General features: G+C 45.4%; 1 protein-coding gene across 2 annotated transcripts in view; it reads right to left on the reverse strand.

Annotated features, from left to right (window-relative positions):
- Positions 1-27,890, reverse strand: part of PLEKHG4 (pleckstrin homology and RhoGEF domain containing G4) — a 213,312-nt gene that overhangs the window by 81,079 nt on the left and 104,343 nt on the right. For both annotated transcript variants that reach the window (XM_067552805.1, XM_067552814.1), the window contains exons 7-10: positions 16,152-16,238; positions 12,708-12,824; positions 7,250-7,348; positions 5,029-5,177 (exon numbers count right to left, since the gene is read on the reverse strand). In XM_067552805.1, coding sequence (XP_067408906.1) covers positions 5,029-5,177; positions 7,250-7,348; positions 12,708-12,824; positions 16,152-16,238 — 452 coding nt within the window. The remainder of the gene's footprint in view (positions 1-5,028; positions 5,178-7,249; positions 7,349-12,707; positions 12,825-16,151; positions 16,239-27,890) is intronic.

Below are 27,890 nucleotides of genomic sequence, written 5' to 3' on the forward strand. Positions count from 1 at the left end.
TTTGCATTTCAACGCTAGCCTTGCCCAAGTTACTATACCAAAGGATCTGCACAGTAGAACCTGGAGGCTTTCCTCGCCCATGCTAATGAGCCTGACTGTTGTATAGCAAATATAGTGAGCTGAAATCTTGGTTACAAACACGGATGTACAGTACTTGCAGCTAAAACACTGCCCCTGCATTCAGCAGAGATTACATGCTGGCTACCATGTCATGGAGGGCCATGGAAGATCTTAAGTAGGTGTTTTCAGCCTCATCACTCAACAGAACACTCTTTTGGGCTGTGAGACCATTATTAGACAAGATTTCCCCACAGACTGGCCTAGGACAGGAGTCTTTTCATTCCCCTAATTTGATCTGTGCCTGATTGACCAGGACCATCTTCTACCTATGAACATTATTGGGGCAGGAGAGAGAGCAGGTGTAGGGGCTCGATGTACACTGAAAAGTGGAGCACAGAGCTATGGCTCTTGATCTGTACTCTGTTAAGGGTGGATTAGTGTACAAGGCAGCTGGGGAACATACAGTGAGGGCCCCAACAGACATCTACACTGCAGTTGTCTATAGTTCTAGGTGAAATGTCAAGATTTTGTCTGACAAATGCAGACTTACATGCCATACCATGCTCTTCTCAACTAACAACATCTTCTGCACTGTCAATTTCTGAGACAAGACACTTACACTTTGGGTTTAGGAAATCAGTTAGAATATCCGCAGTTGTGATGTACAGGGAGATTTGCTCTGCGTGCTATGGAAAGCACAGAACGGTATATGAGCATGCTAGAGGGGGAGGAGAAAAGGGAAGGGAGCCAAAACTAACAGCTAGAGGGAGGGCAGGGAGGGGGATGTCTCATTACTAATGAAGGACTGAAGTGGTGTTTTGCAATGTATTTCCAAAAGGTGTTTGTCAGATAATACCCCACCACAGGGAGTACAAGCCTGCTTCCTTTCCAGGACACCGATGTGGGCGCCAGCATATTTTAGTGCATAGATCACTAAACTGAAATAAGGCATTAATTACATGTTTTCCACTGGGTTTGTTTTTCTCTCTATTCCCACTTTATGACTTGAATTTTCGGTCATACTAAGCCACGAACAAGCAAGGAAAATCAGGCCTTCAGAGCCAGCAAGCGTACTGGGATTATTCTTCATAAGAGTTTTGCTTGATCTTGTTTAGTACAGGTACTGGACAAGGATGGAGCTGGCCTTTTACTCACCGCATCCAAATGAGAATGATTGTAAACTGTATCAGTCCTTTCTATGCCTTATCAGTGAATGTTATTAAAGTGACAGGGTCAACTTAAAAGGCACACTGCAGTAGGACACGTCTCAGCTACTCTAAATACAATTATCGACTATCACCAAAACAGATTACAGAAATCTATCATTTCCTCCATTGTTTCTGTTTGATTACTTTGTGTCTTTGGTTCCCCTTGTGTACAGTTGGTCTCACAATTGCAGCAACTCACATTCCCCTGTTTATGTCAAGCTCCCACACAGCAACAGGCGGCAGGACAGGAAAGGATGACTCATGGGACAAAACACGGGAAGAAGGGACTCTCCTCCCTTTACACTTCATCTCTGGTTCATCTCATACACAAACACAAATTCCACTACCATCTCTATGCTGACCACTCACAGATCTACCTCTCTACTCCAGACCTGTCTCCTTCAGTCCATCTTAAAATGTTGGCCTGTCCCTCCAACATCTCTTCATGAGGTCTGACTGTCAGCTCAAGCTAGACATGGAGAAAACACAGCTCTTAATCAACCCACACGAGCTCCTTCCAACTCCCTTTCTCAGTCACTGTGGACAACACCACCATTCTGCCTGACATTCAGAGAAAGGGGAGTCAGTCAGTGGAAGGATTCGAAGAGAGGGGTGACATGGTCAAACCAATGAGCTTGGAAAATGATCTTTGTAGCAGCATTTTGAATGGATACAAGCAGGGTAAGAGCATTTGTCAAAGCCAGAGGGAAGGATGTTGCAGTAACTGAGATGCAAGATGATGAGAATTTCAGCTATGGATAAATAGGAAAGGCCATTTCTTAGAGATGTTCTACAGAAATAATCAGCAAGATATAGACACAGCCTGGATGTGAGCACCTAGAGAGAGGGCCAGGTTGAACATAATACAATAATGGCCATACTGAATCAGACCAACTGTCCATTTAGCACAGTATCCTGTCTCTGACCGTGCTCAGTACCAGATGCGCCAGAGGGAATGATCAATACAGGGCAAATTCAAGTGATCCATTCCCTGTGGTCCAGTCCCAGCTTCTGGCAGCTGGAGGTTTAGTGACACCCAGAGCATGAGGTTGTGTCCCTGGCCATCTTGTCTCACAGTCATTGCTGAACCTATCCTCCATGAACCTAATTCTTTTTTGAACCCAGTTATACGTTTGGCCTTCACAATATCCCCTGGCAACGAGTTCCACAGGTTGACTGTTTGTTGTGTGACGTAGTACTTCCTTACGTTTGTTTTGAACCTGATGCCTGTTAATTTAATTAGTTAATCCCCTCTTCTTCTGAAGAGGTAATTAGCACTTCCCTATTCACTTCCTCCACACCATTCACGATTATACAGATCTCTGTCATATCCCTCCTTTGTCACCTTTTTTTTTTTTACGATGAACACTCCCTGTCTTTTTAATCTCTCCTCTTATAGAAGCTGTTCTGTACTCCTAATAATTTTTGTTGTCCTTCTCTGCACTTTTACTAATTCTAATAGATCTTTTTTGAGATGAGGCGACCAGAACTACACACAGTATTCAAGGTGTGGGTGTATCATGGATTTATATAGCGGCATTATGATATTTTCTGCCTAATTATCTATTCCTTTGCTAACAGTTCCTAGCATTCTGTTAACTGCTGCATATTTGTACAGATGTTTTCAGAGGACTACCCATGATGACTTCAAGATCTCTTTCTTGAGTGGCAACAGCTAATTTATACCCCATTATTTTGTATGTATAGTTAGGATTATATTTTCCAATGATCATTAATTTGCAAAACATTGAATTTCATCTTCCATTTTGTCAGCCAGTCAAGTGAGATCCTTTTGTGACTCTTCACAGTCAGCTTTGAACGTAACTGTCTTGAGTAATTTTGTATCATCTGCATGTTTTGCCATTGCACTGTTTATCCTTTTTTCCAGATCATTTATAAATATGTTGAACAGCACTGGTCCCCAGTATCTATCCTTGGAGGACCCTGATATTTATCTCTCTCCACTGTGAAAAATGACCATTTATTCCTCTCTTTTGTTTCCTACCTTTTAACCAGTTTCTCATCCATGAGAAGACTTTCCCTCTTATCCCATGACTGCTTACTTTGCTTAAGGTCCTTCGGTGAGGGACTTTCTCTAAGGCTTTCTGAAAGTTCAAATACACTGTATCCATTGGATCAACCTTGTCCACATGTCTGTTGACCCCCCACTCAAAGAATTCTAATAGATTGAGGAGGCATGATTTCCCATTACAAAAGCCGATGATGCTCAAGTAACTTGATTTCTGCCTCCAATTGGCCCATGAAACCAGCCTCCACAGTTCACTTGTTACATTTTCAAACAAGTGACTTCATGCTTTCTTCTCTGCTGCCCTTCACACCTGGGAGGAGTGCCCATAAACATCCACATGACTAACTCATTAACGTCTTTAAAACTCTCCTTTGTCATGATGCCTATAAAACACTTGACAATGGTTACGCTGCTGGTGTGCTGAGACCACTGTCAAGCATACTGGCCAATATTGTCTCACTGCTTTCTCCCTCATTTATCTGTCTGTGGTCTCTTGTCTTTAACTTTAATTGTAAGTTCTTTGGGGCAGGAAGCATTCCTTTGTTCTGTGTTTGCACAGCGCCTAGCATAATAGGGTCCTGCTCCATGACTTCAGGCCCTAGGCAAGACAGTAATACAAATAATCTATATAATAAGGTCCCAGGACTGTCATTCTGAAGCCTAGAATGTCTGTACAGTCAATGTAAAGTATGAAAACAGCATGGTTCAAAGCTCTTTTTCTTCAGAATATCACCAGATTGTGTCATCATTGGGATCCATGGTCTGTTACCATCCAATTTTTAAGGTGTCAGCCATTTTGATGTTACAAATTACACCTGGGCAGTGTACAGCTACAGTACTGCAGGAATCTATGCCCTGCTAAAAGTCCTAGACTATTGCGATATCAGAGGTAACTCAGCCAACCACGACCCTTACTTTACAGTTAATCTGCATGCAACAATTTCACTGGTTGTGTGAGGGAGACTGCACAGGTAGTGAATTATTTGGCCCAATTGCCATACGCAGGCCTATAGCACAGGCTTTCAGCTACTATAATAATAATAATACCATGCCAGGTATATTTTCATACTATGTCTGGTACAGTTTCCAGGGGGTAGTCTCTCTTTTGCAAGTGCAAATCTGAGAGAGTTGCCACTACTGACATTTATGCCAGAATTGATGTAACGATGCACACATGCCAGGAACATCATTTATGGGTGCAAACTGCACCTCCAGAGGGACCAGATCTCAGTGCATCAGAAAATATGCTGTTACATACAGGCCAGAAAATCTCTATAAAAGAAGCTGTTAGATATTAAAAGTTGTGTTAATTTAACATGTAAACACCACTGGCATCACCACTTACGACAATTTTGTAAGAAGTTTGTGGTATGCAAATGAAATCCAAGCATAATTCTGGGCAGGAGCAGTCCTGATCCTGATGTCCCAGCCCTGCACAGGAAAGGGTGTGGCTTCAAAAAGGATCTCACTGTTATTTAGAGGAATTTACCCTGCAGGTCAGTAGGAATTTTAAAGAGATAAGACAGTTCTTGGTATTTGAAAAATCAGAAAAAAGTATATTCGTCACATTCTTAATTTCTGCTGTTTTCCCCAAATAGCTGTCAAAGCGGGAAAGCTGCTACTGCACAAGAGCTTTTTGCTTGGATAGCTTTTTAATCTTTCCCTACAAACAGTCCCTGTCCGCCTTTGTTCGACTCCCTCTCCTTCCTCCCTGCCTTCCCATGGACTCACCTGTAGTCCTCAGTGACAGTAACACAAGACTCCTCCTTCCTCAGCCTTGCCAGAAGAGCTCCACCCTCCAACTGCAGTTTAACCAGCCGTGTGTCATCAAGGACATTCTTCATCAATTGCCTATAATTCCTCAACAAAACATCAGCCTCCTGAGGAATTATAACAGCAAGCAAATACAGTTATTTAGCTGTTATAGTATACAGGCAGGAGCAGAACAACAACAAAACACAAACAAAAAACCACTCTGCCCCAACAGTACAGCCCAACCTTACCCAAGAAAAGTCTCCTCTCTAAAGAACAGAGGGTGATTCAGTCCCCATTGCCCTTCCAGTCCATAGCCTTTCTGTTGAGGCTGCCAATAACCATGTTATAGTGGTGTTTTGGTCACAGTGTTCGTTTAATTGATTTTACCCTGAAAAGAAAAGCCTTCCAGTTTATTCTCATTTTGTCAGCTACAGCCATCACATCATAGGCCACTATCTCCAGGTGATGGACTTCACTGCACCCCAAGTATTGGCAATAGGTTTATCTCTGATGGCACATGGCATAGGTGGATGTGAATGCAGGAGGAGATACAGCATCTTTCACACTCTCTGATGGAGGACAGGATGCATGGATGGCACAGAGTGTTAGCTGCTCTCTCATGCATACCTTGGAAATACATTTTGGTTTTAGTAACAGCAAGTGACTGTTGCAGGGCCATACTGAGATGGGGCTTTCGACATCTTCAGAGTTACGCTTGAGAAAGAAAGGCTGAGGTTTTTTCATAATGTACATTTTAACAGTATCAAACCCCACAAGCTCTTGTACAAACAGGACTTAGAAAAGCCTGTCTCATAGGCAGGGTTTTATCATTTTAGATGTCAATCTCCATGACAATAAATCATGGGAACAAGTGAGAAGCACAGTGCTGTAATTAAAGGGTCTCTGTTTCCCATTTGACTTCTAGCGTGGCCTAATCTTTCCTCACTCTAAACTAGCTTCCATTTGACTGGCATGGTTAACTGAATTTAACTGCAGAGAAAACAATTTGTCCTCTTCTCCTTGCCTTCCTTTTATCGTACTCCCAAGTCCCCCTAGCCCTCTCTCTCTGTCCTGGTAAGAACGGACTGGAAAGGATATGGACAGTACAACACTGCTTTCTTTCCCGCTGAAATCAATACCTCATCTGTTAACTCATTTCCTGTGGACTGGCAGCAGGCTGCTCAGAAAGACCAATGAGATGACACCCTTTCAGAGCAGTTCCATGCCCTCCCCTGAGGGGTTTCTAACAATGGCAGCAGCAAGGCACTCATTATTTCAAACAAATCAGTGCTCTTTTTGGGCAAGAAGATGGTCATCAGAGACTCACTTTACTCAAATGTATCTTCCCTTAACAGCGAGAAATCCAGTTACATCTCACACTGGCAGATCACCACAAAGCTGATTCAGGGGGAATCTCCCACCGCATTGGAGCAGGAGGACAATGACAACGTTACATAACTTGGTATAACTCCTTCTGCCTTCCACCACACTCGTGGCCTGACATCACACTGTGTCTGCTTCTTATAACAGGGAAAAGATTTCTAAGTACAAGCTTTTAAGAAAAAGCACATCCAGAGAGGAATGGAAAGGAATGAACCCTGGAAAAGCCTTCATGATGCTCCACTGTTGAATTTCCCTCTTCCTTCCAGGTCCTCTTCCATATGGCAGCATGCAGATCTTAGCCCTTTTGTGCATTTCCTTTCTACAACATTTGATTTTGTCTCTCTAGACTTCTAGGCTCTCCCATGTCTTTTCTTTACTTCTTGTTCTCTTACTTTCTCTTTGAAATCTGTGCCCCAGAACAAACACTACAATAGCCTGCACTCTGCTAGAGTGGGAGGGGCCTTGGATTAGGCCCAGGGCACGGAGAGCTGACCTATGTCAGTGTGACTTTACTTTAATGGAAAATTTAATTGCTCTTTTTAATCAATTTTTTCACTAACCCAGATATAAAGTCCCAGCTTCTCACCCTCCATACAAACACCTAGCCATTCAGACACCAGTTGTTTAACTTGAAGATCTTTACTGTCTAATTTACTTAGAATTTGAATATTAAAACAATATGTAAATGGCACACACAGCATTTAGCATGACTTGCCATTACAGCACTAAAATTTGAGCCTGGTAGACTCCTCACACAGGCTGTCCGGCATCCTGCGCTTTGTACCTTTGTCTAGCGCTAGAAGATGATACTTACTGCAGCTCTTTCTGGTAATCTACAGGACTCCACGCTCTGAATGGCCCCTTGTAGGAAAGCACAAGCGCCCTGACATCCTTGTAGCAAATGCTCCAGTTTCTGAAGGTGAGAGGAACAAGGCAGAGGTTATTGTCAGCATCGTTTTCTTCAGGGCAGAAGAGAAACAGCAGCTTGTAGGGAACTATAGCGATTAGTAGAAAGATGTGGGTGGAAATCTGGAGTGGATTGAGAGTTCAGTTATATGCATTAGATTGATACATAATATCAAATAATAAAATAATGATCCTAAAGCACACACCAGGAAGAGAGAGAACACGATGGCTTGGCACGATGAGTTCAGGGCTCTTCTGTCAAATGTATGAATTCTGGTTAAAACAATGAAGTTGCTCTTATGAAAGTTGTTTCATGGAAAGCTGGGCTGAAACACTCTGAGAGGGAGAAGCAACCCAGCATGTACAATCCTCATGAGTCAGGGGACCCTGCCTGCCTTCCAGATCACCAGTGGTCCCCCAGGACTCCTCAGAAAAGGGTGAGCTGATGAGGAGCATTGCGGTTAGGTTGTGGTTGTGCTATCTGTGATCTGTACTGTTTTGTGCTTCATCTGTCAAGTAAAAGAGCAGTGGTGTTAGACTCCTGTGAGAAGTCTCTGTGTATGTTATATGCCTGTGCCTCCTGCAAGAGTTCAATGTAACCCAGTGGGCTCATCCCCTGGGTGTGTTAAGCTCTAGGGGAACCTGAAGGGTCAGCAGTGAGCCAAAGGGCAGCAGGTTACAGTTCTCATGTGGGGAGACAGACACAGGGTCTTTACCCCAAGGCTCTGCCTCGGGACCCTGAAAACTGGGAAAATGGTTAGGCTCCATTCAGGCTCCGGAAGTTCAAAACACCTGGGGATCCAGAGACTGGGGTTCCCTCCCAGCAGTCCATGGGAACCCAAGAGGGGGTGTCTGAATGGGTCCTGTGACAGAGTGCTATTAGAGAGACAAGGTGGGTGAGGTAATATCATCAGGTCACACCTGAAGAACAGCTGAACACAGTCGTCAGCCTAGAACCGATGGAATTTGGGGGCAAATTCCACATTCACAAGCAGGTTCTTACTTTTTAAAAATGAGGAGCTTTTTGAAGCTGCTCTCAGGTTTGGAATATTGCAAGGAGCCCCGTTCGAGAGAGATGAGTGAGCAGGATGCAGGCGAGATCATCAGAAGTGTTAAATTAATAGTGTTCGTCACATGGTTGCAGGGCTACAAACTTTTATCACTTGGGTCATGGTCACACTCAGTGCATCGCATAAATATAGCAGCTGGCAGCCAGATTCCTGCATGACTTTCCCACTCAGCTACAGAGTTGGTAAAGTTATTGCCTTTAAAATGTAAGAAATGTGAAACAAGAGGTGGCCCTGGACTCCATTACCCTTTCTCAAATTATTTCATTTTATTTCCATGTATTTCCCTAGCTACTCTTCACTGCATCTCATGCCCAATAATTTCTTGGAATGTACTGGGGACAACTTTGTGTCTCAGCAGGTGGAGGTGGTAACAAGGGGGACAACCATTTTAGATTTGATTCTGACTAATAGGGAAGAATTGGTTGTGAATCTGAAGGTAGAATGCAATTTGGATGAAAGTGATCATAAAATAATAGATTTCATAATTCTAGGGAAAGGAAGGTGTGAGAACAGCAGAATAAGGACAATGGACTTAAAAAAACAAACAAACAAACTCAGAGATCTGGTAAGAAAAGGTCCAATGGGAAGAAAATCTAAGAGATAAAGGAGTTCAGGAGAGCTAGAAATTTCTCAAGGAGACAATATTGAAGGCGCAACAGCAAACTCTCTCTATATGAAGGAAAGGTAGGAAGAATAGTACAGTAAGAAGCTAATATGGTTCCGGCAGAAGCTCTTTAATGACCTGAAAATCAAAGAGGAACCCTACAGAAAGTAGAAACATGGACAAATTGCTGAAGAGGAGTATAAAAGGATAGCACAAACGTGGGGACAAAATGAGAAAGGCTAAAGTACAAAATGAGTTACACCTAGCAACGGCCGTAAAAGGCAATAAGAAGAGGTTCTTTAAATACATTAGGAGCAAGAAAAATATAAAGGAAAGCGTAGGTCCTCTTCATAGCAGGGAAAGAGAGCTAATAACTGATAAAAATCAAGAACGCTGAGGTGTTTAATGCCTATTTTGCTTCAATCTTCACTAAAAAGATGAATGGCAACCAGACACTCAATACAATTAATATTAACAATAAGGGAGAAGGATTGCCAGGCAAAATAGCGCAAGAACAGGTTAAAGACTATTTAGATATGTTGGATGTATTCAAGTCAGCAGGGCCTAATGAAGTTCACCCTACAGCACTAGCTGAAGCAATCTCAGTACCATTACCGATTATCCTTGAGAACTCGTGAAGGACAGGACAGGATCTAGAGGACAAACATAATACCTATCTTTAAAAGGGGGGACCAAAGAGAACCAAGGGAATTTTAGACCAGTCAGTCTAACTTCAGTATCTGGAAAAATACTGGAACAAATTATTAAACAATCAATTTGTAAGCACTGGAGGATAAATATAGGGTTATAAGGAACAGCCAGCATGGATTTGTCAAGAACAAATCATACCAAACCACACTCATTTCCTTCTTTAACAAGGTTACTGGCCTATGGATGAGGGGGAAGCAGCCGACGTGATAGATCTTGATTTTGGTAAGGCTGTGTCAAACAGTCCCACATTACATTTTCATAATGAAACTAGGGAAATGTTGCTACAAGAAATTATTACAAGGTGGGAACACAATTGATAGAAAGACTATGTTCAAAGAGTAGTTATCAAAGGTTCAGTGTCAAACTGGGAGGGTGTACCTAGTGGGATCCTGCAGGGGTCAGTCCTGGGTCCAGAACTATTCAATATTTTCATTAATGTCTAGGCTAATGGAGTGGAGAGTATGCTTATAAAATCAGCAGATGATGCCAAGCTAGGAGGGGTTGCAAGAACTTTGGAAGACAGCATTATAATTCAAAACAATCTTGACAATTTAGAGGATGAGATTCAGTAAAGATGAGTGCACAGGTCTGAACTCAGGAAGGAAAAATCAAATGCACAACTACAAAATAGGGAATAAGTGGTATGGGGGGACTACTGCTGAAAAGGTTCTGAGTGTTATAGTGAATCGCAAATTCAGTATGCCATGATGCAGCTGCAAAAGAGCTTAATATCATTCTGGAAGGCATTAGGAGGAGTGTCGTATGTAAGACATGGGAGGTAACTGTAGCACTCTACTTGGCACTGGTGAGGCCTCAACTGGAATATTGCATTCAATTCTGGGCACCACATTTAATGAAAGATGTGAACAAACCGGAGAGAGTCCAGAAGACAGTAACAGAAATGAGAAAGGTTCAGAAAAACTCCCCTATGAGGAAAGGGTAAAAAAAACTGGGCATGTTTAAGTTTTGAGGATAGAAGACTGAGGGTGGACTGATAACAGCCTTCGAATATGTTAAGGGCTGTTACAAAGAGGATGGTGATCAATTGGTCTCCCTGTCCATTGAAGGTAGGACGGATGCAATGGGCTTAATCTGCAGCAAGGCAGATTTAGATTAACTACTAGAAAAAACTTTCAACTATAAGGGTAATTAAACTCTGGAACAGGCTTCCAAAGGAGGCTGTGGAGGAATCCCCATCATTGGTGGTTTTAAGAACAGGTTGGACAAACACCTGTCAAGGATGGTCTAGGTATAACTGGTCCAGCCTCAGTGCAGGGGGCTGAACTAGATGACCTCTCAAGGGCCCTTCCAGCCCTATATTTCTGTGATTTCATGATTGCATACAGGTAGGGAAGAGAACTTTAATGATTGTGTTTCTGATCTTATATTTGAAGCTTATATTTGAAAATAAGAGACTCATCTTCAGTTTGCCATTAGTGGCACAGCAATATCATCCGTGACATCCTGACAGACAATTCAGCATTTAGGCATTGTTACATCACGCCCTGTCCAACGAGGTCAGGGCAGAAACAAGGTTGAATCCATTGGAAGCAGAAGCCATGAGATTGATGCTGTCACAAACAAAGTTAGGCAAATAAAATGCCAATAGAAATGCTGCCCATTTGTGCATGCTGCAGATGATCCCTGCAGGGAGACACAGAGATTCTGATATTTGCAGATGAAAGGAAATTAATTCCCCATACCTGAACACGGTGAATCACATCTCTATGTACTACTATAAATGTGGCTGAGAGGGGCACAGTAATACCTGGAAGCATGTGGCAGAAAGGAATTGAAGCTTGTTGCTTGGCTCCTTGGAGTGTGGTGGCAAGTTTGGTAAAATCTGTCAATCCTCAGTGCTGGAGACAGAGGTGTTCTTAGCCAATTCAGACGTTTCCTCCAAGAACTCAAACACCTGTCTTATAAAGTTTTACACACACCAAGAGCATAGTCCTCAGTGAGGAGTCTTTTATATATTCCAGAAAATCTGGCTCCAAAATAACAGAATTCTAACTAACTCCAAACACTTCAAACTGTTTATTATTGCAATTACTGATTATGTGTTAAGTGGCAACATTACTCTGATCATTGATGAAGAGAGAAACTTCAAGAGAGTCCCTGCCCTGGAGACCTGGGAGGGTAAAAGAAGGAAGGAGTCTGTTTCCCCTCACTGGAGAGGGCAACAGTGATCTTTCTCCTTCCCATCAGCACCAGGCTGTGGGTAGCCATTATGTCCTGGTGAGCTGCTAAGTCGCAATTGGGAAATAAGTAGCAGAGTCAACATGTCAGGAAGTCGGAGTCAGGCACCAGGTTACAGACAGTATTCGAATAGCAAAGTCAAGGACAAATGAGGGTCAGAAGCTGGAATTTAGGGTCTATTGCAAGCAGAGTCTGGAGCACAAGGAGACAGGTAATCTGTGTTGTTGCTCAGACAGCTCCCCACCATGGCTTCCTGGTTTATATACTTGCATCAGCCAATCAGTGGGCTGTGAGGGGCCACCAATCAGGCCCTGCAGAACAGTCCGTCCTGCCGAGCTTAGCTTTAGAGGGTCCTCTTGTGGCTGCCTAGTCTAAGCCTCTAGTGGCAATGTGGCAGCATCAATGGCCCAGGCCCTCCCAGGTTCTCGCCCTGCAGGTTCTCATGCCTCCACTGCTCCCTCTGGCAATTACATTCTTCAGTATACACGTTCAGACATTCAAAGTTATGGTTCCCACAGCCATGTTGATATGGACACTCGGCACATCCATAAACATTAACACGGCCATGGTAAGACAAATATTGCCAAGCACAGTGTAACTGAGACATGGCTATCATGGGAATCAGAACTTCACATCTCCCATCTTTTTTAAATTTCATATTTATTTAGTGCTCTACCTTGCACTAACCCAGTTCATTATACAATGTTTCTCCTCTCTGGTGTATGGAAAAGCTGACCATAATCCTGGAAGCAGCGAGTTTAGTTACACGGCATCTCACTCACCATGCGAAAGCTTAACCAGTCCCGATGACAGTAAGGGAAGGCTCCGTCCAGTTCCAGTGGTAGCTGCATGCTGTCTATGTGCTTGTGGAGGGACTTCATTGAGGTGATAATTTCAAACTGAGAAGAAAAAAGCACATCTGCATCACGTCTGGCTGCACAAAGGAGCAACAAAGAGTGGATAGGGCAATATATATATTGCTGGAAAAGGTATGTTCTTCACTTGGGTTAGCTAATGTGCATTAAAAGAGCAGTGAAGACACAGCAACTCAGCTTTTAACTCAGTTTAACAGCTCGAGTTCAATCCCAGGATCACTTTATAGGTGTTAAATGAGGACAAAAGTCAAGTTGCTGTGTCTTCACTGCTATTTTAACTTGAGTTAACTAAACTGAGGAGTCAAGAACACCTTTTTTTGCAGTGTAAGCAGACCCTTAGAGGAGAGGGGGATAAGTAAGGTGGATGTCTCTATGGGTTCACTTTATACTGGAGCTAATAAGAGATCCCAGCTTTCTGTGACAGACTGAACTTCTACATGCACAGAGGAGGTAGATATAATCCAATCACAATATGAAAGAAAAAACAAAAGCCCAACAATCTTAGAATAATTCACTAGCTTCCCGTTCTATAGTTCAATGGGCAAACTGGAAGCAAACCAGTGTGAAACAGAAGCTTGAAAGGAGCCAGGAATTCTTCCAAAGCCAAAATTATCTGGCAGAGACAGAGCAAATCTCTGCCTTCCATGGTCACATGGCATGGTATGATTCATGTATGTTTGTAAAGTTTCTGTGGGATTGCAAAAATAGCAACAGGTTTCCCAAAGTAAAGCCCGGAGAAGTGTCCTCACACAACAGCCCTACCCTGCTCCAACCCCAGTGCGCCTCTGAGCTATGCCAAGAGCCGTTTGCCACTTAGTGGGTATCCGAAATCTAATATACACCAGCCTGCTCCAGTCAGAGGCTGCAGCTGAGCTGGTGCCATCCAGGATACATAATACCCACAGGGAAAATGGACAGGAGCTGCTGAGAGAGCCAGCAGTGCTGGGCTGAGAATGAGAAATTCAGACATAGATATTCAAAATTCCCCTAGAGTTACAAAGTTTCCATTTTCTCATTAAAACTGTGACTTTCCCTTTGAGTCTCCTGCATGCCAATTTCTTTATTAATCTCTGTTCTGCACCTTCCTGATCCCCTTGGATTTGGCAGCTTTCACTTGTTTCAATCTTTTTTCCCCAATCATTACTTTGGTAGTTTTCACCCACGCAGATATACCTCGCTCTATGTCCCTCACACACACAGATGCCCCCCTGCATGTGAATGATGACCGGTAACAAATGCCTCTGGCTTGTCACCTTTGCTCGGTCTCTTTGTAAACTGAGATGGCAACACTCTGTACACACAGCCACATTACAACAACTTCTCCCACAATGAACCTCAGAGCATTCAGAACCTTTTTCTGTAGGAATCCAGGGTGAAATCCTGGCTCTACTGAAGTCAGTGTGAGCTTTGCCATTGTATGACTCGAGGGCTGTTAGCATGCAGAGTCCAATACTTCACTCACTCACCTTCAGGCAATTGAGAGAGTACCTTGTGAACTGTCTGGAGCAGTGACTGTCCTGCTATCATGTATGTACAGTATCCAGAACAAAGGGCCTGCGAAGGGATATACAAACCCCATGCAGGGCTACACGGGTTAACAAGAAAACTTGGGCTCCGCCCCATCACACCCGTGGGAGCTTAAAAGGGAGAAACCCAACTCAGTTGATGGCAGACCAGACCTCCAGTGCTCAGCTCCTGGAGAGAGGGCTGGCTGAAGGCAGGTCCTCATCGAACCCTATATGAGTGAAAGGAGGCCCCGATGCTGACTCACCTTGAGAGGGAACCATTCCCCTCTATTACCTGCGAGTTCAGTTTAGGATCACAGACGAGTGCCCTCTGAAGGAAGAGAGCCTAAACCCAGCTTGGGATGATTCCTCTGTGTTCTGTGTTCCTCTTGCTGTTCTGTTCATTGCCACCCTTGGAAGGGGCCAACCACCCGGGGCCCAGCCAGGGGCTCTTAGAACTGCGGTGGGAAAAACGCCCAGACATCACAGAGCAGTGGCCTGGGTGAGTACTCGGGCCCTGCCCTGGGTTTTAGGGGGTGTCCTGGGGAAGGAGCTCTGGTGACAGGACCCCATCCCTGACTTGGACCTCTAGGCACTAACACAAATAATATAATTTTGGATGCTGGTCTATTAATTTTAACTCACTGGAGTCACACTGCAGTTGCACGGTCAGAACTATGGGTGATCAGGAAATGCAGAACATAAGGTTCCAGCAGCCACAGTAACTCAGCCATGTTGTGCATCTGGTATGTTTTGAGGTTTATGTTTTGCAACCATCAATAATATATTAAGCTACTCCTTCAACATGCCCCTGTCTCTGAGTTGGACCTTTCTGTGCTGAGCTTCCTGGAGTCGCAGGACAACACCTCTGCCATAGCATTCAAGGCCAGAAGGGACTGCTACTGTCATCTAGTCTGACCTGCATAACACAGCCAGAGAATTCCACCCCGTGATTTCAGCATCAGTCTGTGATTTGGGGCTGAGAACAGGACGTGGCCATTAAAATTAGTCATTTTCTTTCTCTGTGTGATGAAATCATGGAGCCTATTCCTGAAGCTCTCACTCAGCCCACACCCAAGTCAAAGTCTCAGGGAAGCCACTGGGCAGTCCAGCTGGGCCCAGTAACCATGGAAGAGGACTGTATTCTCTGTAGGACAGCGGGTGTATTGGGGAGTGGCATTAGTGGAGGAAATGCCTTCCCAGACATCCCCAACATGAGTACCAGCTGGCTGGTCGCACCCCCCCCAGACACCAAAGCCAGATGACATCTCTGAAACAAAGTCATCAGCCAGGACTTCCAGCCCCTGGGCCTGAAGATTCCAAACAGGTGGGGCAGTCAGAACGGGCAGGGCAGAGAACAGGGCACTGCCAGACACTCTACTACTGAAAAGGGGGTGGGTGTCCCCCATCCTTGGTGTCCTCTCTTAGGTACTCAGCTGAGCACAGCAACAGTGCTGCCCAAGCAAAGACACAGGGATTTAGCCCGTTGTTGACAACAGGGCCTGAAAGTTCTCAGGTCAGTGTCCACTGGGCATGACTCCCACTGTATCTGTCCCCCTAGTCACTGGAGTCCTCTCAAAGAGCATTCTGGTATCCTGTCATACTCATGGACATATGTGAAAGTGATGGGTTGGCAATAAAAGAAACTTTATCAAGATATACTCAAGTCATGAAAATTTACCACCCCTTAAATATCACACCGGAAAGAGAGACCACAACCAAAACATACAGAACAGCACTACGGAGATTTCAAGTGAGAATAAACGTACATTAATGCACAGAGAGCTCACTGTTCACAAGGTTAACACGAGTATCAGGAACTCCCCAGAATGAATGATTCCATTACCTGCACTGCAGCTGGCTTCTCCATCCGAAAAGTGAGATCTCTTTCAACAAGAAGCAGAATTCCATGAATACAGTGAGGAACCATGTCCTGTAACAGAGAGCAGAGCACAGATCCTTTACGAACTGGAGGAATTGGTTAGGAGAATGTATCATTAGTTCCATTTCAGTACAAGAGATTATAATGCATTCTTCACATTGGAGGGCAGAGTCTCCCCTTGAGGGGCAGGCACTCATATGTGTAGGTGAGGGTCTGCCCTAAAGATAACTTATTCTCCAAGCTTTTAGCCTTGCAGTTACCTTAAGGAAACACTGCACAGTCAGGTTACCTGGATGCAGTACAAATCTGCCTTTCACTCCAGGCACTATCCCTAACTGAAAAGTAGCATTTTCCCCTCAGTGCCAGCAATTCTGTGTTCTTCACCTAACTGCTTCCAGCTCAGCACCAAGGATTTGCCCCCAGCCACTAGCATTAATTCAAGGATGTCCTGGCAACTGTGACCTCAAACTCTCTCTCTGCTCCAGTAGGAGGTCTCCAAGTAGAAAAGCATTCCACAGGGAAAGGAGAAACAGGCACAAAGAGCTAAGATAGGAGTAAAGAAAAAAGACTATGTGAAGAATGGGGTCACTAACCAAATCATGGCTTGGTTTGGGCAGCAGGAAAGGCTTCTTCATGTTTTAGCAAATGTTCTAATAATAGGAGCACTTCCAATTAGGAAAGCCTTTGCCCATGCTAACTTGTGAGGGTCAATGGACTGGTAACTCTAAAGTATCAGAAGTAATATTATAAGCAACTGTGTTGGGGTGTCTGCCCCACACAAGACTTGAAGGGGGTCAGGTGGCCAAATGGACCAATTAACTGCCCAGGCTGCACCTGGAGGAGGAGCCAGGGAGCAGGGATTGATTAGAGGAGGCTCATCTGGACAGGAACAGGAGTTGAGAACAGCAGGGGGGCTGCAGGGAAGTGGTTTGCAGTCACTCCCTGGGAGGAGGGAGGTGTGTTTGGGGCTACAGAGCTAGGTAGCCTATAGTTACTCCCTGGGAGGAGGGAGTTTGGGCTGGCAAACCCAGAGCAGGGGGAGAGCCAGAAAGGTACGGGGTAGGGCAGAACTTGGCTGCTGCTGGGCGGGTCCCTGAGCTGGAACCTGGTGTAAAGGGTTGGGTGCTGGTTCCCCTACCAGCAAGTGGGGAAGTGGCATGGATCAGACAGCAGAGAATGGACGGCCTGGAACAGTTTGCCTTGGAAGACTTTGATACCCCAGAAGGGGAGGATGACAGTGATCTTGCTGGAGGTCCAAGTCATGAACAGGAAGCTGCAGCTCCTGGAACAAAAGGGGCTGCAGGGTGAGCGAAGAATGGGGGTGGAAAAACTGCCAGAGCAGGGCGCAGCATCTGGAAAGAATGAATCCCCAGAGCGACCAGGAGGAGGCACCCTTGCAGTGAGTGTAACCCTGTGACAGCAACACACAAATGCCTTTTGTATGGCTTCAGCTGCAATCTGTCCAGAATAAATACAATTAACCAGTAAGCCTTTGACAAGAAATCTGATGAGGTTCAACAAGGACAAGTGCAGAGTCCTGCACTTGGACAGAAGAATCCCATGCACAGCTACAGACTGGGGACCGACGGGCTAGGTAGCAGTTCTGCAGAAAAGGACCAGGGGGTTACAGTGGATAAGAAGCTGGATATGAGTCAGCAGTATGCCCTTGTTGCTAAGAAGGCTAACGGCATACTGGGCTGCATTAGTAGAAGCACTGCCAGCAGATCAAGGGAAGTGATTATTCCCTTCTATTCGGCACTGGTGAGATCACATCTGAAGTATTGTGTCCAGTTTTGGGCCCCCCACTACATGAAGGATGTGGACAAACTGGAGAGAGTCCAGTGGAGGACAACAACAATCATTAGGGGGCTGGGGCACATGACTTATGAGGAGAGGCTGAGGGAACTGGTCTTATTTAGTCTGCAAAAGAGAAGAGTGAGGGGAATTTGATAGCAGCTTTCAACTACCTGAAGGGGGATTCTAGGGAGTATGGAGCTAGGCTGTTCTCAGTGGTGGTAGATGACAGAACAAGGAGCAATGGTCTCAAGTTGCAGTGGGGGAGGTCTAAGTTGGATACTAGGAAAAACTTTGTCACTAGGAGGGTGGTGAAGCACTAGAATGGGTTACCTAGGGAGGTGGTGGAATCTCCATCCTCAGAGATGTTTAAGGCACAGCTTGACAAAGCCCTGGCTGGGATGATTTAGTTGGGGTTGGTTCTGCTTTGAGTGGAAGGCTGGACTGGATGACCTCCCAAGATCCCTTCCAATCCTAATCATCTATGACTCTATGATTCTAAGAGAACTCTGTAACCATATCTGCAACTACCTTTAAGGACATAACAACCAAAGTTAGCAGCAGCACAAGCAGACAAAGTAGGTTATCACTGAAAAATGCAGGGGGATGATGAACTCCAGCTTATGGTACTGAAGATTGCTTTCAACAGTCTCCCACTTCTATGTAGGCTGAATGTGACTGCACGAATGGCTTGAGACACAGCTCTAAGAATACAGCTCTACCTTTCACAGTGAGATTTGAAGCAAAAGAAGCTGTCCAAGCCTAAAGTCTTGAATTCTAGAGGTGCTTCCCCTTAACTGATCTATTCATTGGTCTTTATTTTGATTAAGAAATCAAAGGCCAATGTGCAGAAACCGAATTCAGGATTCTACAAATATAAGGGCCATAACCACAGTGGAGATCTTTGGACAAGGGGAACAGAGACTTTTCTCTTATCTTGTTCTAAAGAAGGATCTCTCCTTACCCTACAACTCCTGAGCTCCCTTGTATGAGTGGGATACAATCCTAACAACAGCAACTTCTAAGTACACAGGGGCTTTTCCTGAATCTTTTGTTTACCTTTTCCTTTGAGCCTATCATTGTCATTTGATCACTGACAAATGTCTGCAAAAGGCCAGAACAGTACACAGCACAACTAGTTCAGACTAACGCAGAGCAAACACTGGAGATCACCTGTGGGGGGTGATGGTGAGGGGAGAGAGACACAGAAAGATCACAGCTGTACAGACATCCTGGAATTTGATTGATGTGTCTGTTGGACAGTACTGGTGGGTGAAAACTATCCATTGTTTCAAATTTTCACTGAAAAAAGGAAAAACTTTCATCCAAAAACTGTCAGACTGAAAAATGTCAGGAGCCCAGGTCATAGTTGATTGGATCTAGTGATCGGCATCCAAGTGCCAGAGTCGGGGGTCAAGACAGGGCCAGAACCAGGAAGCAAGGCCAAAGGTCAGAACCAGAGTCAGAGTCCAAATGCCAGAGCCAAGGGTCGAGACAGAGACGGAGTCAGGAATCAGAGCTGAGGGTTGGAACTGAATTACCAGAGGTCAGGGAAGACAGGAGCAGGGCTGGTTCTGAGGCAGGAGCAAGGCTGGAACAGGATGGGAACAAGATGGGCTGCAGGACAGGATCTGGGCTGGAGCTGTGGAGGAGCAAAGCAGGAACAGGGCTTGGAGGGGGAGCACAGGAAGGCAGAAGGTCTGCGGGCATGGACATTGAGCAGCCAGCGAGCTACTGCTGCTGCTAGGTTTAAGAATTGGTCTGCTGGCTTTCTCAGCTAATCAGGTAGGGTGGTCCATCAGGCGACCTAGCTGGCTCGTTAGGGCAACGGAAGTACTGAGCAGGTGCAGCTGAGTGCCTTACTCCTGACAGAAAATGGAGTATTTCCCAGAAAAGTAGACACTTTCTGCAATAATTTTTGTTTAGTCAGAAGCTCAACTATCAGTTGGAAAAAAGTTAACGGAACAGTTCTGACCAGGCCTAATTCAGAATTGCAGGTTGAATTAGGCAGAAGAAGGGACTGTCTCACAGAGGTTATAAAGGGAACGGCAAAATCAGAGCAGGCAAGAGGCTCGCAAAGGAAACTTCCTCTAGCACACAATCTATTATTGGTTGGTTGGTTGCTTGCAGTGTTGTTGAAGCCATGTTGGTTCCAGGATAGTAGAGACACAATGTGGGTGAGGTAATATCTTTTACTGCACCAACATCTGTTGGTGAGAGACCAGCTTCAGACCTTACACAGAGCTCTGTCTCACTAATCTCTTTTTTTTTACATTTTCACTAATATGATGACACTAAAGTAGGAGGGGTCGCAAGCACTTTGGAGGACAGGATTAGGATTCAAAATGACCTTGACAAATGAGAGAATTGATCAGAAAGCAACAGGATGAAATTCAATAAGGACAAGTGCAAAGTACTACATTAGGAAGGAAAAATCAAATGCACCACTACAAAATGGGGAATATCTGGCTAGGTGGTAGTAATACTGAAAAGGATCTGGGGGTTATCGTGGATCACAAATTGAATAAGAGTCAATGTGATGCATTTGCGAAAATGGATAATATTCTAGGGTGTATTAACAGAAGTGTTGCATGTAAGACACATAAGGTAACTTCCGCTCTCTACTCGGCACTGGTGAGGTGTCAGCTGGATACTGTGTTCAGTTTTGGGTGGCACACTTTAGGAAATATGTGGACAAATTGGACAGAGTCCAGAGGAGAGCAACAAAAATGATACACATTTTGTACACCATTCAACTCCCTTAAAAGGCAAGACCAACATGGAAAATTGTCTGTTGCAAACTATTGCTGTTTCTATTCCCCTCACACACACTTTCCCCTGCCCACCCTTTTCCCATTTCAGCATGCAGAACCAGCAGATTACAGAATTAAAAATTTGTGTTGTCACGCAAAATTCAAACCAGAATCTTTCCCTGAAAAAAACAAAACAAAAACAAAACAAAACAAAAACCACCGGTGACACTGGCAGGCCAGATGCCAGCTCTTGCCCAGGCTGCAGACATTAGCTAAGAACTGACAACCTTGTAGCTGAAGACCACGTCACCTGTATGTTTGTTCTGCTCAGAATAGGTATGAGTCTTATAAGAAAGCGTTTAGACTCAATGAAATGCTTGTAAATTACTGCATGCATTAATCTCACTGATAATATCTATATCCCATGTTATAAGGTAAATTTAAGTGTTTGCTCTGAAACTGTAAAGCCCCCAGTCAGGAGAGAAACATTATCAAGTGTGAAATGCTAGTTTGCCACAGGAGTTGTCATCTCCTGCCCAACAAAAAAAGGCCACAGATACCAGACAAGCCATTGTGGAACATCAGAGGACAAAAGACTTTGTTGATTTGCTCCCTCCACCCATGAAGAAGAGATGTGTACGTGAACTTGTCCCATCATCTTCAACTCTGCGGGAAGGGAATAAAAATCCCTGACAAGAAGAAACTCAATCTTTTTGACTGTTTGAACTTTGAAGGGCCAGAGACTCTACAGTGAAGCCAGAGATCCCCAGGAGCTGCCTCCTGGGTCTGCTCTGAAATACACTTTGAATTGACAGATCACTACAACTCAGTCATTCCTAGGATTTAGATAGTAACTCATTTGTGTGTATGTTTGCTTACTTGAACTGTAAATAACTCTCTTATTCCTTTTTCCTCGTTAATAAACCTTTAAATAGCTTATTACAGGATTGGCTACAGGTGTTGTCTTTGGTGTAAGATCCAGGTACCCAGTGATCTGGGGGTAAGTGACGGGTCTCTTGGGACCAGAAGCAACCTGAATGTGGTATGCTTTTTGGTGTAAGTGATCATTTATCACTAAGTCCAGTTTGTCTGGGTGGCAAGATAGACTGGAGAGTCTAAGGGGACTGCCTGTGACTCCATGGTAAGACCGTTATAGTGATCCAGGAGTTCACACTTGGTGAAATCTAACTGTAGAACACACCACAAAGTGTCTGCCCTGTTTATGACAGTTTGCCCTGAGGTAGGCACTCATGGTTGTGACCCACTCATAGCGTGACAAAAACAAGCAGAGACAAACCCTACAGGTGTTAGCTCACTAATTCCAGCATGCGGCATTCCACTGTGCATGGCCCAGTCCTGCTGCTCACTAACCAAAAGAACTGCCCATGGCCAATGCACTGCAATCATAAAAGTCACCTGGCTGTCTACTGCTCAGAGATGAAGAGAGCTTTCTAGCCCATTTCCTCAGAAACCACAAGGGTCCATGACTTGTAGCCATGGAGGCTACAAAGATTAGCATTTCATATCTGATGGACAGTTATTAACATTACGTCCTAGGTACAACAGCCAGAACAGGTTCTCAGCAAGGGTATGGGTATCACATGGATATCGATTGCTTCCTGACTTCATTGGTTACACACAGTATAATCAGTGCATCCTGATGACAGCACTTCCACAAAGAGCAGTGTCCTGGAGAAAATGGGAAAGAGTCTGCAAGAGCAGACAAGTCAGACAGGGTAATGTCAAAATGGCATGCTTTGTTCTGTATCAAAAGAGTGTAGTGTGATCTTTTTGAACGTGCTATGCTCAGTTTTAAGCAGGATATGGAAGCATATTTGATTTTCTTACAAAATACATAAGCTGTTGGAAGCTTCTGCAGTGTCGAAGGATAATCATTCTGTATCTATGAAAGTATCAGCATTACCGATAGGTAGAAAGTATCTGCTCCTAAGGCACAAAGGCCTAGATTCACAAAAGTATTTAGGAGTCTGAGTCCCAATTTCAGGCTCCAATGAGATTCATAAAACTCCCGCTGGACACCATAGGCACCTAAACTCACTGAACTTTGCAGTAAAAGTTCCCTAGTCACCTATGTTTCTGCCTCTGGGCATGTACACTGCTTCCTCACTCCAGACATCCAGACACCTATCTCCCACTTAAGCCCTAGGACAATTAACAAACTGGGGGACGATAGATCTTTGCCCTCTTAAGTCGTGTGTGGGACCCACTCTGGTATATGCCTGCAGAGCACGCCTACTGGATTGGGCTCCTTAGGTAAATTGACACAAAACAGCTGGGGTGGGGGTTGGAGGAAAAAAGAGGATCTCCCTCATAACTTTTAACCCAGGGGTTAGGGGATTCAGTTGAGATGGGAGGGCCTCCCAGTTCAAGTCTCCTTTCTGCCCCAGGGGGAAAAAGGATTTGAAGAGGGGTCTGCTCTTTGAAGTGATCACCCTAACCTCTGAGTTATGGGATATACTGATGGGGAGGGATTATCCCTCAGTTTCTCCTGTTGAAGCGCAGATAACTCATGGAAGAGCAACTTAGAAGTCAGAGCAAGGACAACCATGAGAATGACTCTTACCTGGTGGTTAGCATACTCACCCAGCATGTGGGAGATCCAGAGTCCATTCCTCCTGCTCTAATGACGCTTTAAATTATTTAGTCACAATGGAACAGCAGAGGTTAGGGGAACACATCCTATAGCTCTCTAGCTAAAGCACTCACCTGAGAGGTAGCAGAACATGCTTCAAATCCCTTGTTCTCCTTAAGAAGAGGGAAGACTTGAACAAAGGTCCTTCCACATGCCAGGTGAGTGCCCTAATCACTGAACTACTCAGACTCCCCACAGGCTGCTTGTGAAAACAGAGTGGGCACCTAACCCCAAAGAGGGTGCCTGCCTGTGACTCAGTGGCAGCAATAGATGCCTCCCTGCAGCCTGGATTTAGGCACCTATCTCTGTGAGAGAGGGTTGGAGAGGTGGAGCTTAGCACACATCCCTCTTGTTGATCTGTCCCATTGGCTAGCATGATGGCTTTTGTGAATCACAGCCTAAGGTGTCTGATTCTCCCCATTCATTGTATGCGAAGCCCAGGTGCCTACCTTGGGCTTTGTGGATCACAGGGAGCTTCTAGGCAACTAAAAGTTAGGTACTGTAACGCTCCTCTGTGCATCCAGGCCAAACTCCTTGTTCCTCAGGCATGTCATTTACACATTTGCTATTGGCAACACTAAGGAATGTGGTATGTTCAAATGGAAGAGGCACAGGCTCAGGGTCTGAAAGAGTCTAGGACAGGGGTGGGCAAAACATGGCCCCCGGGCCGGATCCAGCCTGTCTAACGTTTCTGTCCAGCCCGCCGGCCCGCCATGCAGGAGCGCTGCCCTGGAGCATCAGGCAGCTTTCGGCTGGTCGCTACCCGAACGGCCGGCTTCTGGGCACATGACCAGACGCAGCAGTGACGGACTGGGACTAAAAATTGGCCCTGGTCTTTAAAGCAAAGCGACCCAAGTTCAAGCTGTCCGCTCTATGCTTCCCCCTCCCACATAACACAGCAGCCTGACCTGCACAGTTAATTCAGTCGAGGGAGAGCCTGCCATGCCCCACGCCGTGCATGTGCCACGCACCGAGACCGGGCTGTCCACAGCCTCCGTGCCACGGGCCACAACCGCCGACTTGGGGCAGCCCAGCGGGGCACTTATATGCAGATCTTGGCTGACCAGGTGGCCCGATTCTATAAGGACAGGTGCATGGGTCTTTGGCTGCCTCCCGGCAGGGAGCAATGGCTGGGGCAGGGAAGAGAGGGACGAGGAGGAGAGGGAGGAGGAGAGGAGGAACCTATCTGGCAAGCAGCAGCAGTGAGGCGGCTCAGGGATTCCTCGGAGCAGCGGCTGGGAGCGGGGCAAGTGGGGAGAGGAGGAACCGGTCAGGTTTGGCAAGCAGCTGCAGTGAGGAAGGAGGGAGTTAGGGATGCTGGGAGCAGTGGCTGGAGTTGGGGGGCACAGGAGGGCAGCAGGGAGGCGGGACACAGGGAGCAGTGGCGAGAGAGAGGAGGGGAGGAAGGAATCGGCAAAGCAGAGCACTGCAGCAGCAAGCAGCGAGTCGAGTCTCTGCACACGGAGATGGGGAGCGGGCACTGGGCAGGCTGAGAGCAGATTCTGTAGCAGGCGGCACGGCAACCACACAGGCGGAGAGAAGTGAAACGCTGGGTGGGCAGTCTGATCTCATGCTGCGGGCCTGCCTGCCTGCCCGACCTGCTGACCTTTATATGCACCAGGCAGGTTCCTGGGCGGCTCTGTATAAGTACCTGTATCTGTTACTCAGCTTCCTGGGTTCCTCAGTAACTCCCTGGCATGGAGTCCAAGCAGGGACCAGGGAAGCTGAACAACAGATACCACCAGGCGCTGGGGAACCCGCATGGAGCATAAAAACTTCTGCCTTCCCAGCAGGGAGGGCAGGGAAAGAGGTGGGGCCACCACGGCCCCAGGCTTTTGACAGCAGCGGCTCTTTTCCCCGCCTTTAATACGAATGCCCATGCAGCCCACCTGCCCTTGAGTGCACCGGCCTCTCTGGCATTTGCCAGAACTGCCAGATGGCCCGTCCGCCCCTAGGAAGCAGGAAGTTTGGGAAGCGACTGCCGAGAATAACTAAGCTGCCCGACGCTCCAGTTGCCAAGGCCAGTCACTTCCTGAACTGTCTGCTTCCAGTCACGTGGCCGGAAGCCGGAAGTGGCCCAGGCCCACGACGACTTACCAGAATTCGTGGAGTGGCCTCTCTCTAAAAATTATTGCCCACCCCTGGTCTAAGATCTATTTTCCATTTCACAATAGAAGGAAAAATATATGGCTTAGAAAATTCAATTTGTGCTGTGTTCCAATGACTCATTTTCATAAACCACCATCAGCTCAACTTGAAAGGAAGGAAATGCACAGCTAGTCATTAAAAATGGGATATCTACATGCACCTGCGTCCTCTCGTTTTAATTATTCCCTAACTAGCTTTGGCCCTTTGATTCTCTCAATCACATTATCAGATATCTGCAGATGTTCCATCAAAGTAAGTGAAAATACAGGAGAAAGTGGCTAATACTTTTCCTCTGGCAAAAACAGGAGCATATAATAATCCATCCCCTGAAATGCACTGGGATTAGAACATCAAAATATATTCTAATCTATGCTATACAGTCTAGGCAATAGGGCCTTGAGACAGGGTTGTGGTCTAGGAGGACTCAGGAGTACAGGGTTTTATTCCTGGCTCTGTCATTGGCCTACTGAGTGAGCTTGAGAAAGGCACTTTAATTTCTCTGTGCCTCAGTTTCTCCATCTGTAAAATGGGGATAGTGATACTGACCTCCTTTCTAGAATACTTTGGGATCTTCTGATTCAGAGATTCCAAGGTTAGACGGGACCATTCTGATCATCCGTTCTGAACCTCTTTACAACACAGGCCAGAGAATATCCCCAAAATAATTCCTAGAGCAGAACACTTATAAAAACATCCAATCTTGATTTTAAAATGGTCAGTGATGACCATCCCTTGGTAAATTGTTCCAATGATTAATTACATTTACTGTTAAAATTTACACTTTATTTCCAGTCTGATTTTGTCTAGATTCAATTTCCAGCCACTGGATTGCGTTAGATCTTTCTCTGCTAGACTGAGAAGCCCATTATTAAGTATTTGTTTCCCATGCAGATACTTACAGACTGTGAACAAGTTACCCCTTAATTTTCTCTTTGCTAAACTAAATAGATTGAGCTCCTTGAATCTGTCGCTATAAGGCCTGTTTTCCAATCCTTTAATCATTCTCATGGCTCTTCTCTGAACCCTCTTCAAGTTACCAACATTCTTCTTGAATTGTGGGCACCAGAACTGGACACAGGATTCCAGCAGCAGTTACACCAGTGCCAAATAACGAGATAAAATAACCTTTCCACTCCTACTCGAGATTCCCCTGTTTATGCATCTGGGTTGGGGTGTATAAGCCCCATACTGAGGAACCAAGCAGCTTTGGGCCCAGAAAGCCCTGCCCAGGTGTGCTCACGCTGGAGACAGAGCTCAAAATGGAGCAGCCTAGTGCACTCAGGGTGGGCAGAGCAAGGGAGCAGTCCTATGCTGTTAGCTCCTGCAGAGAGGCCACAGGAGCTCCATGGTGCCTGGACCAGACCCAATGGCCTAGCCGTTGAAGACCCATCCCCCTGAGACTGGTAACGGCAGGCTGTGACTGACAGCGAAGAACCTCCGGATCATGGCCAGGAAGGACTCCCCCCCTTTTTGTGAGTCCATAAGCAAACCCTGTGGTGGCTTTAGAGGGACAGAGGCTGTGGCAGCAAGTGTCCCGGCTTGGATACATACAGTCTTAGGCCACATATCCGACCTGCCAGTCACAGGGCACTGGACTGGAACCCAGGAGAGCAGGGAGGGCCTGGGTTCCCCTACTGTAGCCCCACACACTCTCGCCACTGGGCGACACCGCCAAACTCAGACACAGCCTCCCAACAGCATCTGAGGATCACATTAACTCTTTTGGACACAGCATCATACTAGGAGCTCATGTTTGGCTGATTATTCATCCCCACCCCCGCCCAATTTTTTGTCAGAGTCACTGTTTCCCAGAATAGAGTGCCCCATCCTGTAAGCATGGCTGACATTCTTTGTTCCTAGATGTACACATATATATTTAGCTATATTAAAATCCATATTGTTTGTTTGCACCCAGTTGACCAAGCAATCCAGATCACTCTGTATCAGTGATCTGTCCTCTTCATTATTTATCACTCCCACAATTCTTGTGTCATCTGCAAACTTTATCATGTTTTCTTCCAGCTCACTGATACAAATGTTTAGTACAGGGCCAGGAATCAATCCCTGTGTGACCCCACTAGAAACATACCCGCTCAATGACAATTCCTCATTTACAATTACATTTAGTGACCTATCAGTTAGCCAGTTTTTAATCCATTTAATGTGTGCCATGTTAATTTTATATTGTTCTAGTTTTTTAATCAAAATGTTGTGTGGTACCAAGGCAAATGCCTTATAGAAAACTAAGTATATTATATAAATACTATTACTTTTATCAACTAAACTTGTAATGTTGTCAAAAATATATCAAGTTAGTTTGACAGGATCTATTTTCCATAAACCTATATTGACTGG

Source organism: Emydura macquarii, unplaced genomic scaffold (genome assembly GCF_026122565.2).
Source record: "Emydura macquarii macquarii isolate MOO-44397 ecotype Brisbane River unplaced genomic scaffold, CSIRO-AGI_Emac_v2 contig_295, whole genome shotgun sequence".
Lineage (NCBI taxonomy): Eukaryota > Metazoa > Chordata > Testudines > Chelidae > Emydura > Emydura macquarii.